The sequence below is a fragment of the Petromyzon marinus genome, chromosome 5 (genome assembly GCF_048934315.1).
Source record: "Petromyzon marinus isolate PM22_M1 ecotype Great Lakes invasive population chromosome 5, UKy_Petmar_22M1.pri1.0, whole genome shotgun sequence".
Taxonomy (NCBI): domain Eukaryota; kingdom Metazoa; phylum Chordata; class Hyperoartia; order Petromyzontiformes; family Petromyzontidae; genus Petromyzon; species Petromyzon marinus.
The window spans coordinates 9,562,100-9,580,831 of NC_133671.1; the positions used below are offsets into that span (position 1 = coordinate 9,562,100).

Consider the following 18,732-nt stretch of genomic DNA (forward strand, 5'->3'; position numbering starts at 1 on the left):
CAGGTAGATGTGTGTGTGTGTATTGTAGCAGGCAGGTAGGTGTGTGTGTATTGTAGCAGGTAGGTAGGTGTGTGTGTGTATTGTGGCAGGCAGGTAGGTGTGTGCGTGTGTGTGTATTGTAGCAGGCAGGTGTGTGTATGTATTGTAGCAGGCAGGTAGGTGTGTGCGTGTGTGTGTATTGTAGCAGGCAGGTAGGTGTGTGTGTATTGTGGTAGGCAGGTAGATGTGTGTGTGTGTATTGTAGCAGGCAGGTAGGTGTGTGTGTGTATTGTGTCAGGCAGGTGTATGTGTGTGTGTATTGTAGCAGGCAGGTAGGTGTATGTGTGTGTGTATTGTAGCAGGCAGGTAGGTGTGTGTGTATTGTAACAGGTAGGTGTGCGTGTTTGTATTGTAGCAGGCAGGTAGATGTGTGTGTGTGTACTGTAGCAGGCAGGTAGGTGTATGTGTGTGTGTATTGTAGCAGGCAGGTAGGTGTGTGTGCGCGGTGCTTCCGCGGATTTCTAGGCGCCTGTGAACGTCAGTGCTGCCGGGTCCGGGGTTTGAGTCGCTTAAGCTCGTAGAGGCGGAGAGAGAGAGAGGGAGGGCGTGTGTGTGGGGGGTGTGAACGCAGAAAGACTTAACACAGACACACGGCTTAGAGAGAGAGAGACGCTCGCACACACACACACGGTGGGGTAGTGGGACAAGGCGAGAGAGAGACGCTCACACACACACACCGGGGGTAGTGGGACAAGGCGAGACAGAGAGAGACGAGGCTCAAGCAGTTCGAAGAGCGGAGCGCAGCAGGTGAGTTGGACATCACCGCCGTCTCCTCTGTGTTTATCGCTCTTCCTGTTCGAAAAGTGCCGGCCTTAATAGGTGCTCGCGAACACGAGAACGAGAGAGATGTTTGTTGTTGTTGTTGTGATCACACACTGGGATTTTGTGTTTGTGTGTTTGTGTTGTTAGTTTGTAGAGAATTCGTTTTTGGTCGAGGTCAGGACGTACGTCGAAGTGTTCTGGTTTCGTTTCGTACGTGTGGTGTGTGGCGTGTGTGTGGTTGTATCGTTTTTACCTTTATACAGTGTGTATATTTAGATATATTTCCACGGGTCGATCTCTCTCGCTTTGTGTTATGTGTAACGATATGTCACGATGAACGTCATATATGTAGGATATGTTTTTCGCAGGACTTCAAAAAAAACTTCAAGCGACATTTACACCCTTGACGCTTTCCCATGCGTTCTGCATTGAGATAATCGCGTGGCAAGGCAATCCCATATATATTTTTTATATTTCTTAAAACTTTTAATTCTCAGAGCCCGATTTAGCCAAATTAAGTTCAAAACGAAAAGTAATGACGCAGCTTTGCGCGCGCTGTGATTGGAGGCGCAGCGGAGACAATCGACTTCACTCCACTTGAAAACCCAGTTTAGTCACAGGACAGCAAGCTGCCTGGATTGGCACACAGGACCACAACAGTGCTGAACTCAGCTCTTCGACCTCTGTAACGTTGAACTTCCTTCGAACCGTACGTGGCCAACGGCGTTAAAATCGGTGGTGCGGGATGATGGTACATCTCTTTTTTTTCTTCTTCTTCTTCTTCCACGCAGAGGAGATCTATCGATCTTTCTCGCTCTCTCAACTTGGTTGTAGAAATACATTGGCAAAAATTGCCGCGGGCCTAATTTCGTCACGATGTTGCTGGGGTTTTTGTAACGTCAGAGCACGCGTGAGTTTCCCCCCCCCCCCGCCCTCTCTCTCTCTCTCTGAAGATAATGTTGCCGAGAGACCAGAGGCTTTCTGTATATTTGCTTTCTGGAAGAGACCTACCCCCCCCCTCTACCCACCCACCAGAAGCTATTGCCATCGTCTAAAGGTCCAATCCGGGGCCGGTCCCTGGTGATCTGTCGTTTTCCACAGACCATGCCAAATCAGAGGTCGGTCTTCCGTATCTTTTTTTTCCTCTACAGAGGGCCCCCTCCGTATCAGAGTATTGTCTGTTAGTCTTTTGGCTACACAGGATGCGTTTGCGAATGTAATTTGCAAGTTTCATCCTTACCCGTGGATCGATAGTTCAATTTGAATGTGCAATTGTATTGTGTTGTCTTGCTGTGGTCTGGGACTGGTTTTTGCTATTTTTCTGCCTTGTCCAAACTTGGGAATTGGTGTGCTTAAGCAATTTGAACTTATGTACTTAATCTATTTTACGTATTTATTTTAGTCATTTGCTTACCTTTCCAATAATTTGCACTCCTGTCGTTTTTGGTATTTGTTGTAACTTTCTGACCCGCTCCTACTGGACATCTGTGGAAAAATAGCTTCATAGCTCATGGGATTTCTCCAGGATAAATAAAGATTTATGATTCTCAGGATGTGTCATCCATACTTCTGAAACTATGGGACACTTTGCGTCTGTAACGTGTAAACACAAAAGCCATCGGTTGAGTGACTCATTCTGACTAGCGTAAGACCGTGGGTCTGTCAGTCGGCTGTCTGAAGAGCCCAGTCAGTGACTGGCCTGTCAGCCTCTTTTCTAGGGACCCATTCGGAGAGACCGGGACCGTCTACACATTGTGTAAATACTCGACGAGAGACTGCACCGTCAAATAACTAGTCTCTCGAGACCACTGCCATTTTAAAGACTTCACCAGAGACCGGGGATGATAATGATAATTATGATGACCAGCTGGACAGGGCGGTTACAGCATGTAGCCACCTGTGCCAAAAAAGGCGATTTGGGCCCGAGAGACTCTGTGAGGCTGTGTTTGACGGGACACGTTGCTGCTGCTGCTGCCGCTGGTGCGCAGGGACGGTGCCTCGCTCTGACCGCACCGCTCGGCCACCATGAGTGAGCTGGAGAAACTACGCCAGGAGGCGGAACAGCTACGCAACCAGATCAAGGTGCGCACCCTTGATCTACGAGTAGCATCATCAGCCTCGCCTCGGCACTATCACGAACAACATCGTTGGCACCATTGGCATCATTCTCAACATTGTCGCCACCACCGTCAGCACCAGCACCACAACAACACCATCGACGGCACCATCAGTGGCGGCGGCAGCTTCTTTTACGTCATGACCGCCATCAACGATACCATGAGCAGCATCCTTTAAATCACCATCGGTAGCATTACCAGTCCCATCAGCAGCGGCTTCAACAGCAACATCAACCAGTACCATCGGTAATTATTTTTAAACATGACTATGAATATCAAAGACATCGCCAGCAACATCAAAGACAAAGATCCACCGTATAGCCTGTAACAGACTGTTGGGGCAAGTGCTGTTAGCGAGGCGCACCTATGAAGGCCGGCACGGCACGGCACAAGAGACGGTGGGTGGCCAGCACCACACCCGGCCACCTTTGTCTCTCTAGTGGCGATGTTTACAAAACCGCACCAGGTACTCAATTGAGGCTCAGTCGACCTAGAGGACGCCCAGGACTGGTTAAAATAATTGTTACTGGTGGTGGCCGTGAGTGGGAATCGAACCCAGGTCGCCGATTTCGTAGCGCAACATCCTAACCGCTGCACTACTACTTCCCTGCGGCATCTTCAATGCGACCACCACTAACCACCACCTACACCACTGTCACTCATCACCTTAACCGGCACCACCGCTGAAATCCTCGTCATCATCCTTCAAGTTCATTTCATCGATGCCAACTCGGCGTGTAACGACGCGTCGATATGTCACTGACAATCGATTCTTGCACTCCCAACACAAATCAATTAATTGTGCGTGTTCGCGTCAATCATTTCCCATTTATTCACATTATAGATGAATGTTACATTTCGGCTCGTGGACTGAACAAAACTGAGAATGCGACAGCAAACAACACGTGTTAAAAAAAGTGAATATGAAGGCTTTCACAACCAAAATGACGATCCGTAATTCGTTTATTTTGGGTTGCATTATCGTGTATTATGCCAGTTTTTTGTTTTATTACCACAACCCTATAGAGTATATCAATTAGTCACATGGGCAAATGTGCTAGTTGATTTGTTTTTTTCAGAAAACCGGAACATTTGTTTACAAGCAATAAAACGTAAAAATATTTTTCAAAAGTTTGCAAAGAGCGAATCGTAAGGCGTAAAAAACACAATTGCACAAATAAGAATTAATTATGATTGGAAGGTGGCCGGGCGGCAGAGAGATCCGAGCGCCAAGCTGGTACCCCTGGGACCCTGGGGGCCACTCGTGATCCCACTGGGGGCCACTCGTGATCCCACTGGGGGCCACTCGTGATCCCACTGGGGGCCACTGGTGATCCCACTGGGGGTCCCCATGCGTGCAGATATGATGGCCTCGGCTCGTTCACCAAACGGCCCTGCACGTAATTTCGGCTTGAATCTTATCTCGAGAGCTAGAGGGAATGGTTCTGACTCTCGCGCAACGAATATTACCCCTCTTTGGCAGAGCACACGTGGGAAGGTGCTGCCCCCGACTGCGTCGAAACATTATTTCACAGGCGGTAGCTCTGTGATATCCACTTCTGCGGGGGCTGTTCTGTGACATGAAGGGTTGCACTGCACTGCTGTGCGAGCAATCCCAGTGGGTGCTTTGTCTCGCGACGCGACGCCGATAGCTGCATTCGGGAAATAAAGTGGGTGGTGAAAAGCTAAAGTATATTGAATCAGGTCACGAGCTCAATTCCTGAGAATTAATCTACTCGCTGTGTGGGGGGGGGGGGGGGTTGGGAAATTGTTACATTGTATAGAATTTGCGAATTTAATGTTGACAAGTAATAAAGTGGCAGATTTTTTTTGTTTGCCATGTTAAGGGCAGGACCACACACACCACCACCGCCGCCACCACCACCACCACCATTGCCATCAGCATCGCCATCAGCATCGCCTGCCGCGCGTGTGTGTGCCCTTGGTTTCTCAAGATCCCTGCCTGTGCCGTTTGTGTGTCACAGGAGGCCAGGAAAGCATTTGCGGACACCACCTTCGCACAGGTACGATTGCCCCTTCTTTCCTGTTTGTAGGTTTAACAGTTTGATATTCAGTTTAACACGTAGGCTTTCGCGACCAATATTATTCATAATAAAGGTTTTTTTGGGTTAGATCGCGTTATTTATAAATGTGTCGTAACCCTCCACCACCCGGCACGGCCAATCAGCAAAATAAAGTGTCACGTTGACAAAAGACAATTAGTTCACTACTTTAGCCCACCGGTGTGTTGAAGAGTGAATCCACAACATTTACAGTTTGAATAGTACGACGTTTCGCTGGTAATTACATCCAGCATCATCGGACAATTCGCCAGAATGGTAAAGCCCTCCACTTACTCTCGGTCTTAAATAGAGCAGCAGGGTGATGTCATCATTTAACTCAGTTTGATATTCTTTAAAGATAATAGTTTGCCAACATTATTCCAAAAACAGGCAATATTTGGCCAACGTTCCCCCCCCCAACCCCACAAAGGTTATAAGTATACTGATAAAAAAATAACATCATTTACAGCCCTTTGTCAATCCACTGCTGGATGAAGCAATGTCGGTTATGGTGATTAGTTCATCGTACTTAGCCACGCTGGTAAATGTACATTGTTGAGTAATTAATAATATCCAAGCAAGTGGTTATTTGGCTGACCACCAGACTGGTCACATTGGTTGGCTATCGGCATGGCCAACAATCATCATCTTCTTGCCACAAATGAACCACGATGCCATGGCTATCTCGTCAAGGAGAATGAACCATCACGCAAACTCTGCTCATCCTTGCAGCGGCTTTTGGCTGAGCCATTGAACATAGACGGTGGTCACTGCATCGCGCACTTTCAGATCTGCTTCTGCGGCCGTCTGGAACGCTCTTCCTTCCAACATGAGGAAGACACTGGAGTTATGCACTTTTAAATCATCTGGATTAAAAACTAATTTCTGTAGAACTGATTTTTGTGTTTAGTTTGTTATCTTCCCTCGCACCTCCGGTTATTGCGGTTGGCTCCGGGTCTGTGAATTAAGTGAATTAGTAGGTTGCCCTTGCCCTCACTCTTATCCTCACCTTAACAACTCACTGCTCACTGTTAATTCGAATTTGTCATTGTACCATGACAAATCTAAAAATAATCTGCCTGAGCCAATTTGCGCAGGGTCCATTTGTGTTTGTGCGACAACTTGCCATCTCGCTTGTGATGCGGTTGTTTTTGCTCTGTTTTCTATTTGCTTCATTGCTGTATGTTATTTAATTTGTGCTGGTTTTGGCATTTTGCTGACCCATGCCAGTCGTGCAACTTAGACTAAACCTGGTCTCTCGAGTTCTCTCCTGTTTAAACAAAGTAAACTCAACTAAGTACGTGTGGTATCACATGGTTGAAGTCAACTAAACTAAACCAAGTATGTGCCGTACATAGCACTTTGTGGGAATTCGACATTTCGTGCCCTGTGAAGAGACGGTTCAAGTGCCCCGATGCAAAGGGTTCGATAGTTGCTGCAATGTTCTGGGTTTTCTCCTGCATGTGTAAACACTTTTTAACTGGCTGAAATTAACGAAATCTGTAGAGGACTGCAGAGCTTGGGCAATTGTTCTCGCTGGCTCACCGCGTGGCTCACTTCCCGCTCGTCTCTGCTTCCTTAGCGATTGTGAAATGCAATTGGCAGGAGCGACGCTATATAAAACGAAACATCACTTTTACTGTGATCAAGATTATAAACGTTTTCCATTAATTATGCGAAGTCATTGTATTCTCTTCACTATTTTGAAGATTTTCTGAATACTATGAATGTTATATATTTGGCCAGCGCAGGGGTTCGACTTGTGCCTTACTTTAAGGAGGGCGTGGGTTTGATTCCTCACTCAGGTGCCTTTCTGTGTATGGGTTTTCTCTGATTTCTCTAGTTCCCTTCCATAGCAAACAAACCATACTGTGTAACTGGTATTGGCCAAACATCCCAAAGCTGAACATTTCCTCAGAAAAAAATGTCTTAATTGGGATCACACATAGCAGCAGCAACATCACCGTCCTCCTTCAAACACCTGGCTGTACCCTCCTTGAAAGAATCTAGAGACTCGGTGAGGTTTTCCTGGTTAAGCACAATAATAATGGATGTGATTCACATACCTGTCAAACCCTTATCAGACCAATTCAACCCTTAGTGGTCACCCCGTGTCCTTATAGATCTCAACATTCATCCTACAAAGTTCCATCACAAGGGAGAAACACAAACTAATAGACAAAAAAATGCCCGTATTCAAACGGCTGTACGCCGTATGGACCTGAGAACTAAATTTCCCTGTACAAGAATACGGATGAAGCGTATGGGTTGACAGGTATGGATTTACATCCACGCATGCATTGACATTACCGCTCCTGGTGTGTGTAACGGTGGGGAGTGGCGGTATCCCGGTAAACGTGCCCAACGTCGGCTCAACCTTGGCGCATGGTTGGATTTTGTTGGCATGGCCCAACGGTTCCACGTTGACTGGCAGGGTAGTTGGCACACAAACGATTCCCGCTCGCATCCAACATCATTGACGGATATCCGAACCGGTCCTGGGCCTCCCCTGGGTCGACTCGGCCTTAAATGAGCGAACATCGGGAACTGGGGAGACACTAGCGGACGGACCTGCTGCTGGCCACCACCCTCCTTTGTGTGTTGTGCCAGCCTCTACAGGTGGCCCAGCAGTGAGTTAAAGGCTACCTGGGGGAACGTTTTGTTTTGTGTGGCTGTAGGTCACAGCCAGCTTGGACCCCGTGGGGCGGATCCAGCTGAGGACTCGGCGAACTCTGCGCGGTCACCTCGCCAAAATCTACGCCTGCCACTGGAGCACCGACTCACGGTACACACTGGTGTATACACACATACACGCACATGTGTATGCGCGCTCGCATATCTACAACGGCAATAACAACCACCGTTCGGCACTAAGTGGCAGTGACGTCACCACGGTGCTTGTACCAGGCTATGTGCATGTGTGTGTGTGCATATTTATATGCACACACACACATGCACATATCTTCATGCACATATACACATGCATATTTATACATGCATGTATATACACATGCATGCATATACACATGCACACATGCACACACATGCATATAGGGGCAATCCATTCAGTACGTACGCATGGAGCGGAGGGGATGGTTAACCCAAACGCGTACGCTTGCGTATGGGGGGGTCTACTGACAATGTACGCGTAGGAAACGGGGCGGGGGGGGGGTGAAGCCTCGATAATAATTTGTCTACATTGGCCTTCAAATGAGTTAGATAGTCCGGAGGGTGGACGATCTGTTTGCTTAAACACATTAATCTTTTCAATCCTTGATCGTTTCTGCGTGGATTAAATATCGGCCGTTCTATAGGATTCGGCGGTGGGGGGTGCGTCAGGCGTTCGTACGCAGGTGGGGGGGGGGGGGTAAAAAGTCCACGTGCGTACAAGGAGGGGGGAAGGGGTCAAGTTTTGACAGATTTTTGCGTACGTTCTAAATGGATGGCCCCATACACACACAAAGACAAAGATCCCCCGTACAACCTTTAGCAGACTGTTGGGGCAAGTGCTGTAGGGAGCACCGATGAAGGCTGGAAGAGTACATGAGGGGTGGGTGGCCAGCACCACGTCCGACCGCCTTTGTCTCCCAAGTGGCGATGTTTTTGCACACCGCACCAGGTACTCATTTGTGGATGAGGACCGATTCAGATCATTGTCACTTTGTGTTGGGCAATGAGCGGGAATTGAACTCGGATCGCCGGGTTCGTAGCACAGCGCGTTAGCCACTACACTACCGCTTCCACACACGTACACACACATGCACATACACGCACACACGTAAACATCTGCTCTTGTGAGAGATGATGTCGTGTGGTCTTTAAGCTCCACTTTGTAGCAGATGGCTCGCTATGGTAAATTCACGCTGAAGTTATGAGTGACCTTAACAGAAATCTGTGTACTCTGTGAAAACCGGCTCATAGCCTTAACAGACTAGCGCGGTGCACTACGAACCCAGCCACCCGAATTCAATTCCCGCTCATGGCCAACACCAGTGACGATGATCTGAACCTGCCCTGGGTCTCCCCTACATCGACTCGTCCTCAAATAAGTACCTGGTGCGGTGCGTAAACATCGCCACTTGGGCGTGGTGTGGGCCATCCCTCATGTGTCGTGCCGGCCTTCATAGGTGCTCGCTAACAGCACTTGCCCCAACAGTCTGTTAAGGTTATACGGGGCAGGGGGGGGGGGTCTTTGTCTTTTGTGTCACACGTGTAGGCTGTATGTGCTCGTGTGGCCATTTGAAATCGAGCTTGTCACTGTGAATGCAAATCCTCGTGTTTTGGTGTGTGTATATATAGACTTGTGGTATGTGTGTGCGCGTGTGTGTCACTATGATGACTTCACCTGTTTACCCAAATTACCTGGGTCTGTACCACCCCTCCTCCCCCCCCCCCCCCCCCCCCGTGACCTCTTCCCATTGAGCCTTCACTCCACGCAGCCTCGGCTTGAACCTAGCCTGGCCACCCCAGGTCAGCGATGACATCGGCGGACCTTGGTGGCTAATGATGGCTGTTTACTGTCGTTGAATCAAAATAAAAAAAAACAACGGAAATATGTATTTACACTGGAGGAATCTGATGAGCTACAAATCTCATTTTCACAGACTTGTTCCATGTGTTCCGTATGTTGAACGACACTTTCTGGCCTTTTGCTCGGCTCACAATGCAGGCAAAGGGGCGGGGGCTACCACGACAGTGGGCGTGGCTACATGGAGTTTTTGGGTGGAGCTAGTGGTTGAGTGGGCGTGGTTGTAGAAAAAAATGGGTGGGGCCGTTTGAAGGAGGGAGGAGCTACCAAACCCGGGCATGTGTCCTCGCTGAGCCTCCCAGATGTGGTAGCTCTTACGTATGTACGTTGAAACTGATTTCGTACCGTACGTAGCCAACCGTGCTCATCAGAGTTGCAATGATATGAAATACAGTGAACTAAATCATCCATTCTGCTCATAATATAAAAAAAACTGAGCTTGGAGTTTCTCGTGTGGGACCAGCAGGGGGTGAAACTGCAACACAGCTCACAGGCCTGAGGCCAGAGGGGCCCAAGCGCCGGGCTATGAGGGCCTCATTTCATTCCTTACTGCGGGGCCCATGCCATCCAGGCTCCGGCACCGCGTGGGTCACCCCTCGAAGCAGCAGTTTCCTTCCGCACTGTTGCATCACTGCTAGCGATCGTTTGACTTCTGGGGGCAGCCGTGGAGCTTACAAACATTTCACAAAAAATCGTGTGTAAAAGCTACTCAACTTTTGTGCATTCTGCTAAAAAAAACATCAGAAGTTAATAAAGAAATGCGTTGTGGGCCACTTGTCTTCGCTTATCACCAAAGTACATTTGAGCAAATGCAGTGATGCAGTGATAAACAGCTTTGTACCGGTTTCATCCTCATTACGAATTATCGCTGGAGTATCGTCACCAATGCTCGCTACCGCAACATTTGCCTCTCGGCTCATTTGCTTGGTATTCGCCAAGGAAGTCTTCAACTGAAAACAATTGTCTCAGTTGCTCGTCGCACATGCGATGGTGCCTTTCAAACGCGTTCCGCTCGGCGTGCGGTTCATGCAAAGCGTGTTCCGCACAGGCTGCTGCAACTTGAATATCAGAGGGAGACTTCCCCATTGAAACGCATCGCTTGATGTTGCACTGTTGCTCTTTTTCCATGATAACCCACAAGGTTCCACCCCTTGCTCACAGGCCCTGCTCGTGTGAATATCATTGCCGAGTCATGCGACTCCCTACGTGTGTTTGTGGAATTGTGGAGGAAGTGAGAATGATTTCGGGTTAAGCTTGAACACGAAGCTCATTTGATTTATATATTTTTTTTACACAGTTGTTGAACACAATCCCACAGGCCCCAAATAGTCGAATGGTCAGGAACAAATAGCGCTATTAAAATTATAATGGATAGGGAGATTCTTATTATTATTATGAGAGCTTTGGAAAAGCAATGATGGTAATGCATTCCAAAGCGCAGCAGTGTGAGTGAAGAAGCCGAAAGAGAAGTGTTAGACCTGCAGTGTAGTGGGTGTATGTATATGTGTTGAACTTCTTTCACACCTCTTGATTGGAGGTGCGGGTGGGTGAGTGGGGGTAAGTGAGTGTGGGTGCAGTTTTGACCTGCAGTGTGGTGGTTGAAGACGGCACGGATGAGACAAATCAGTCTGGTAGACAGAGTATTTTTTTTACCGTCATATTTTCAATGTTAACTCAATCATCTGCCACACGTTTTTCCTGGACCTCACGCGATATGCTCGCGGGCAATCCACAGTCACGTCATCCCAAGAACGATGCAGGCGTGTTCGATTTGGCAATTAAATGGCGTTATCTTACGTCGCGTACCACACTGCCATGTAAGAGCATTTAGGCAATGGGTGCATTATCGAGCGTCGTGGTTCTCAGATTTGTCTGATTATGAGCATTTTTTTTAGCTAATTCTTTTACACGTAACTTTCACACAGAGCACCAGATACACAAGGAAAATAAATACACGTGTATGTCAATGTTATACGAGTGGACGTAAGGCCATGTAGCCACCATGCGACAGTCTCGCCTTCCAGCACGTGCAACAGGTCCACCCGGCATGCCCCGACGCACTGCATAGCTGCCGTCCTGGTCAGCAGAGACCCAACTACATTTGTGTCAAATCTCAACTCTCAATTGACATCGGTCACTCTCACAAGCATCCGCATATGCAGCCCACGACTTAATTTCATAACATCCGCACGTGGTGTTGTCGTTTATTGAACGCTGCAAGCATCTTGGGGTTGCGCTAATTGGGTCCTAGAGGAGAAATACATTTGGCCTGGCACCGCTGTTTCTAATTGTAGTCGCGCCGAGTCACTTCTCTCAATGGAAGGGCCCTCTCTTGCAGTGACGGAAGTGGCCGAGCTGTGCGTCGACAATGTGAGCTGCTTGTTGTGTTTAGTTTGTTGTCCATCCACCGCACCTCCGATGAGCACGATTGGCCACGTACGGCGCGAAATCAGTTCGACATACGTGGTTGCCCGCCAAAGGTATTTATTTGAAAGTCGTATTCAGTCCTTGGCAAGGAATCAGTTGCCCACCCATTATCTGTGTGTATGGTATTAGATTGCAACCCAAACTATGGACTGTACAGAAAACCACTGTAATCCGCACTTCTTCAAGGCAGAAGGAGGAACAGCAAAACTTCACAAACTCTCTCGTGAAGCCCTCTCGTCGTGGCCAGCAGCAGACATCGAAGTTGGCACTTAGCTCTTGAACGCATTGCTGCTGCCATACGCAAGAATCTAATATATTCGCTACTCTACGTGTGTGTGCATATGTCTGTCTGCGTGCCTATGCGTAGAAATCTAGTGAGTGCCTCGCAGGACGGAAAGCTGATCGTGTGGGATACCTGCAGTACCAACAAGGTATCGCGGTGTGCACGTGTATGCACAGCGTGTACCCACGTGTGCGCACGGCGTGTACCCGCACGTCGTTCCACCGCCCTCCCTCCCTTCCCAGTCCATCGCTCCTGTGCCTCCACATTTGCGTCTCATTTGTGTTTTGTTGGCATTCCCGTGAGCGCGTGTTGTTGTGTTCAGTGGTTCACCTGCATACATGCGAGCACATGTGACAGGACAGTTGTGTGTGGGTTCGTGTGCATTTTTCCGGGTTCATTTGCGTCTTGTATTTTTGTGATCATTCGTATTTGCATTTCCTTCACAGTGTTTGAACTTGCGACCGTGTGTGCGCGTGCGTGTGTGTGTGTTTAACCTCACTGTGCCGTTACAAGGTCCACATCTCGGTGTTTACAAGGTGCTGTGCATGTTGCCGATTTCATCACATTTGTGTTTTTGCTGCATCTGATTGACCATGCCATGTGTGTCTGTGTCTGTCTCCATCTCTATCCTGTCCACCTGCTTGTCCACCTCCACCTCCCAATGTCAAAACGTCTCAACACCTTCACCTTCCAACACCTCTTCCTCACAAAACCACTACCTTCCAAAACATTAACTTACCAACGCCTATCATGCCTCCAACAACCAATTCCTCTACCTAACTACACCTAAACCTACATATGTCTCTACCTATCTTAACCTTCATTAACCAACACCTCGGCCTCCTGATATCTCCACCTATCAACACTTCCCAATGTTTCCACCAACAAACTCCTCTCTCTGCCAACACCTCTATTTACCAACACCTCGGACACCCCATATCTCCACCTACCAATAACTCTACCAACCAACACCACTCTCCCAATGCCTCCACCTACCTACACCTCCAATTATGTCCACCTACCTTCTTCCTCATTGTCTCCCCATTCTCTCCACCTCTCATCTGTGTTCCCTACTCGCCCCCTCTGCTTTCACCCCAGCTTGTTAGTGAGTGCATCCCAGGACGGCAAACTCATAGTCTGGGACACGTATACTAACAACAAGGTAACTAGGCGAGGCTCTCACCAGGCCTCACTGCAATTTGACAGTGTTCCTTGAAAACAAAATGATACACCATACCCTTTTAGTAATATCTTAATGCGTCACCTACAATGACCTCTTGACGTCCGGAAATTGTGACCTCACTCTTAATGATCTCATGAATATGTATGTGAATCATGTATACATTTTTTGTTACCGATTGATGCCCAATTACCCTGGCAGCATGAACATACACCAAAACATTTTTTATTTCATTCTATATCTGTGGTCCGAGCCCAGTGGCGACCCTGTTTAATACTGCCGGGGGTATTAACAGTAAAAACTACACGTCGTCTGCTTCATAATGGACGTTCGAGATCCCTGAACGTTAAAAAAGTCAGCAATGTGCGCTGGCATCACAGTCCATATTCGCCAAGAATAAGAAAAAGAACTCGCAAATTACTTAATTGCGAAAAAAAATAAGCCCACACGCAACAACGTGCAGGGCCCTGAGACTCGGGCTGTCCTGGGTCAATGAAGGACAATATTGTTGCTATTATTATTAAAGGCCACACGTTGTCACGGTGGAACAATGGAAGTAACAGCAGAGGTGTTTGGTTAGCATCCCTCAAGAGTCTACCTTGCACACGCGCCGCCGTTAGTCCCACAGTCAGCCATTTCCCCGTGGCTGTCTGCCAATTGAGACCGCGTATCTGGTTGAGACAAAATTAAGTGGAAAACCAAATTAAATCACGTGTGCTCTGTGCACCACATGCATTTGATGACCGGGATTAGATCTTTAGCCCGCTACTCCTGACAACCCAAGTTTAATCGCGTGCTGATGAACCCCGGATTCAAACCCACGAGTTTGGCGATGCTGGTGCAGTGTCGCTAACTCAGTCATGAGCCTCATTTTTGAAAGCGACACACCCAGACCCAGGACTTAAATCCAGGCCCGGAGGGGCATTGGGCTCAGGTGACCCTGACATGTACATTGTGGGTCCTCTTAAATCACCTCACCCCCCCCCCCACGACTTTATAATGTGATGACCTTGACCTCATAAGCTGCTGACCTGAAGCCCAATCACCACCAGGTCCATGCCATCCCGCTGAGGTCGTCATGGGTCATGACGTGCGCCTACGCCCCCTCGGGGAACTTCGTGGCTTGCGGAGGCCTCGACAACATGTGCTCCGTGTACAGGTGAGCGGGGAGGGGGGGGCATTAGGCCAGGGCTATGGCGATGTATAGGTTAGGGTGGGTGGGTCATTTCAGCAGGTTTAGGGTTAAGGATGGGGTTAGCGTTATGGGTAAGGTAAAGACACGGTCAGTGGTCACGTTAAGCAATTGGAAGGTCACGAGTTCAATTACTTGTTGGGCGTGACTCAGCCAATCATCTCTCCGGGGTGAATAAAATAAGCACTTAGTGGGGAGGTCAGCAATCCCGTGGAATCACTTGCTCCTGCCATAGTAACATTTGAATTTCACTCACTGGCCCAGGGCTCTTCGTGGGAGATGAGCGCAACCTCAATGCTCATTTAAGCAGGGAATCAATTTTTATTTTAAACTAAATTATTCAGTGATGCCGCTGTGTTGGCAGTGGTGCGCAAGCACAGGACAAAAACTCCCAATGCATCCCATCAAGAACACCGTATGTGTGCGTGTGGCCTCAAAGGAAACTATATAATGGGCAACGTTTCCGGCAATGGCCCTTTTTCCACAGCACGTTTTTTTAAAACATGTTTTATGACAAAGTACTGTGCATTATAGACTCTAAGTTTTTAAGTCAAAATCCTATAGTCTAGATCGGGCGTCAGCAACCAAATTAACAAGAAGAGACATTTTTTTGTTCGAATTTGGAAAAAAAACCTGGATCATTTCAAGAGCCACAATGCAAATGTGAATATGAGACGGTGGTCCTTAATAAATAACGTTACGAAGCGATCCTCAAAGAGCCGCATGCGACTCCAGATTCGCAGGTTTCCCGACCCCTGGCCTAGATGCTCTCTGTGGCGGTGATCTCATTGGCAATCCCTTACGAATGCCATCATGAGGAATATTTTGTGTTGCTTACGTTACATAGATTCATATAACGCCTCATTCCAGGGTGCTTTACGACAATTGTAAAAATTGTACGTGAGATGATGGTGGTTGAAATAAAGAGTGGGGTTTTTAATAAAAGTGGTGGTGTTGCTATGGTGACGGTTAGGAAAACAGGTGGGAGTGGTTAAGGAGGGGTTGTGGTAGGCCTGGTCGTAGCTGGGGGGTAGGGGCAGGGAGTAGCAGTAGCATGGGCTAGGGAGAGGAGATGGGGGTTGTTTTAAGGGAGGAATGGAAGTAGGTTAATTGTCATCTCGTGGTGGTGCAATGTTAACTTCCTCGCCGGGTATACAGGAGGTCGTGGGTTCGATCCCAACCCTGACACCTGTATACTTGGAGTTTGCATGTCTCTCTCTTCCTGTGATTGCGTGGATTTTCCCTCCACATTTAGAAACATGTATTTTAGAGTATTTGGCTGCGATAAATTTCCACATTATAAGCCACTTCGTTGAGCTGTTATTTGTGACCAGGTCACTTCTGCTAAAGAGCCATATAGCTCAGTGGGGCTTACCTGGTAAAATAAAAATAGTAAATAACTTCACGTGCAGTGGGAGGTATTTTTTTGCATGTGTACACCCAAGATCCCACGGGGAAATAACAACCCCAAAGTGATGGACCATAACAGATGTAGTTCTTCTCATTACTATGTTTACTTATCTACTGTGACTCTTTTGAGATGTCTGACGAGCGTGGAAGACTGGACCACATACCCTCGAGATGAGAGCTCTCTCTAATTTAGGCCCTTCTGCCGGCAATGCAGTGAACAGTAATTTTCAAGGGCTGTACCTTTATCTTGAGAGTTTAATGAAGGTGTGGGTTAATACATTTATATCCACATTCAAATGCAGGGTTATGATTCCTGGTTCTCTCAACCACTCACCTGGTGTTCAAACTAAATTAAATTATTGAAATTTGGCCATATAAGGCCAACGTGGAAATTTATAGCAGCCAAATACTCCAAATGTATTTTTTTATAAATGTGGAGGGAAAAACCGGAGGTACCCAGAAAAAAAATCCACGCAACCACAGGTAGAACATGCAAACTGCAACTGTACAGCAGGTGTCAGGATTGGGATCTAACCCACGACCTCCTGTATATCAGGCGAGGTAGTTAACATCTCGCGAGTGACAAGTTATTAATTGTGTGAAGATAAAAGTAGATGGTGTATTGATGACGACAAATCAGGCTGATGATGATATTCATTGCACAATGGCTGCATTTGCGTATGTGTTGCATGCGTTGTGTATTCACACGCTTGGGGAGCGGTGGCACAGTGGTTAGGCCACTGCACTATGAACCCTGCGAACAGAGTTTCGATTACTGTTCCCGGCCCACATCGGTGACGATTATCTGAACTAGTCCTGGGCATACACTAGGTCGACTCGGCTTGATGTGAATACCTGGTACAGTGTGTAAACACCAGCAATGGGGAAACAGATCTGGCCAGGCGAGGCACTGGCCACACCACCCCCTCGTATGCCGTGGTGCCCTTCATAGGTGTTACTCGTTAGTAGCCCTTGTGTCAACAGCCTGTGTAGGCTACACGGGGGATCTTTGTCTTTGTTCACACACTTGTCTGTGGTTTTGTGACCCTCAGTCTCAAGTCGCGTGAGGGAAATATAAAGGTCACGCGTGAGCTTCCCGGACACAATGGTACGCACGCGCACAACAACAACAACAGCAGCCGCCATTCGCCACTAAGTGGTGGCGACAACACTACAGTGCTAGTGCCAGGCCAGGTGCACTTTGAGACCATGTGAAGTGTCGAAGGATTGCTTCTGGCAGGAGGTCACGGGACAGACCCAGATGTTATGGGTTAACTGTCTGAGGTGACTGGCAGAGGCGCACATAAAGACAGAGATTGCCCCGCATTGCCTACAAAGGCTGTTGGGGCAAGTGCTGTTAGTGAGCACCTACTAAGACCGGCCACGTTGCAGGAGGTGGGGATTGAATGGGCGAGCGTCACATTTAAAATTGGTGCTGTGGTCTGTTGTGGGGCTACGTTTCAGAGAGCAATGGAGGCAAAATCAAGTGTTGTGCTGTACTATTGTCCAATGTCTACGCCCATTGCCTCTATATAATGTCTGCAAATGACATGTGATTTATATGTTAATGCTCAAACCTGTAAATGACGAGAAAACGGATTTGTAAAATAAAGCGAGTGCAGGCCGGAAAACCATACATTTCAAACCATAAGTTGTTTGAAAACGTTGGACTGCTGGAGCGAACAAAACTGCACAAATGACACAGAACAAATGATAAATGCCACTGAGAGATGGTAAAAACAAGATAGAAAATGTGTTCCCCATTGAAGTCGTGAAGGCCAATCAAATCGCCTGAAATCCATGGCTTGTGATTCGTGTGCCACAGACGGCTACATTTACTGGCCTTGTGCTCGACTCGGAATGTAGGTAACAGGGTGGGGGCTACCTGAGCAGTGGGCGTGACAACGTGAGTTGTGGGTGGGGCTAGTGGTTTAGTGGGCGTGGCTATAGAAAAGTAGGTGGTGCTGTTTGGAAGAGGGAGGACCTATCAACTTGGCATGTGTCATGGCTGAGCCTCCCAGAAATGTGGTAACTCTTACATATTGATGCACATACAGTACATATGCTCTACGTATGTACGCTGAAACTTATTTTGCACCGTACGTAGCCAACCGTGCGCATCGGAGGTGTGGGGGAAGGACAATAAACTAAACACAAAAAGCAGCTGCTCATGGATAGGCGAAAGGTTAACCTGCTGGTGTTTTTTTCAAACCCGTTGTTTGCGTTGCGTCTCCGCGTTTTGCCCTCAGGGTATCTCTCCTGCTGCCGCTTCCTCGACGACACCAAAATCCTCACCAGCTCCGGAGACACCTTATGGTTACTACGAGCAACAATAACACAACAATACACAATACGTTACAATACAGCACAAACAACAGAGAACTCCTTTTTTTACAGCAAACAGCGACAACGACATAATTTCAGAAGAGCTGTTCATACGGCCCTGGATTATGTAACGCTTTCCAACATGAGTCTGTTCTTCAACGAGCTTTGCATTAGCCCATTTTGTGGCAGCAGTTCGTGTCCAGATTTTTGGACAACCCTTCAATTTGGCTGATTTTTTGTCCATCTGGCAAGTACCCAAGACTCCACGTATCTTTATGTCGTGCACAGGTTGCTTCATATTTGATCGTCTCCATTCGTGCCTCCCACCCCCACCTTTGTTAATGTATAACCACTCTCAAGCTGACTTGGAAAGCGTGAATACCGCAACAAATGAAATGCTACGACA

The 18,732-nt window shown here is 47.8% G+C and overlaps 1 protein-coding gene across 3 annotated transcripts in view; it reads left to right on the forward strand.

Annotated features, from left to right (window-relative positions):
* Nucleotides 1–569: 569 nt before the first annotated feature.
* LOC116939023 (guanine nucleotide-binding protein G(I)/G(S)/G(T) subunit beta-1-like) overlaps nucleotides 570–18,732 on the forward strand; it is a 28,983-nt gene continuing 10,820 nt past the window's right edge. The window contains exons 1-8 of one of the 3 annotated variants that reach the window (XM_032946891.2): nucleotides 570–786; nucleotides 2,790–2,883; nucleotides 4,904–4,942; nucleotides 7,660–7,766; nucleotides 12,304–12,367; nucleotides 14,452–14,558; nucleotides 17,054–17,109; nucleotides 18,251–18,317. In XM_032946891.2, the coding sequence (XP_032802782.1) occupies nucleotides 2,827–2,883; nucleotides 4,904–4,942; nucleotides 7,660–7,766; nucleotides 12,304–12,367; nucleotides 14,452–14,558; nucleotides 17,054–17,109; nucleotides 18,251–18,317 (497 nt within the window). In that variant the 5' untranslated portion in view covers nucleotides 570–786; nucleotides 2,790–2,826. Of the gene's footprint in view, nucleotides 787–1,411; nucleotides 1,511–2,789; nucleotides 2,884–4,903; nucleotides 4,943–7,659; nucleotides 7,767–12,303; nucleotides 12,368–13,317; nucleotides 13,382–14,451; nucleotides 14,559–17,053; nucleotides 17,110–18,250; nucleotides 18,318–18,732 lie in introns of those variants that run through there. The other 2 variants (XM_032946890.2, XM_076061378.1) reach the window with 2 other exon arrangements.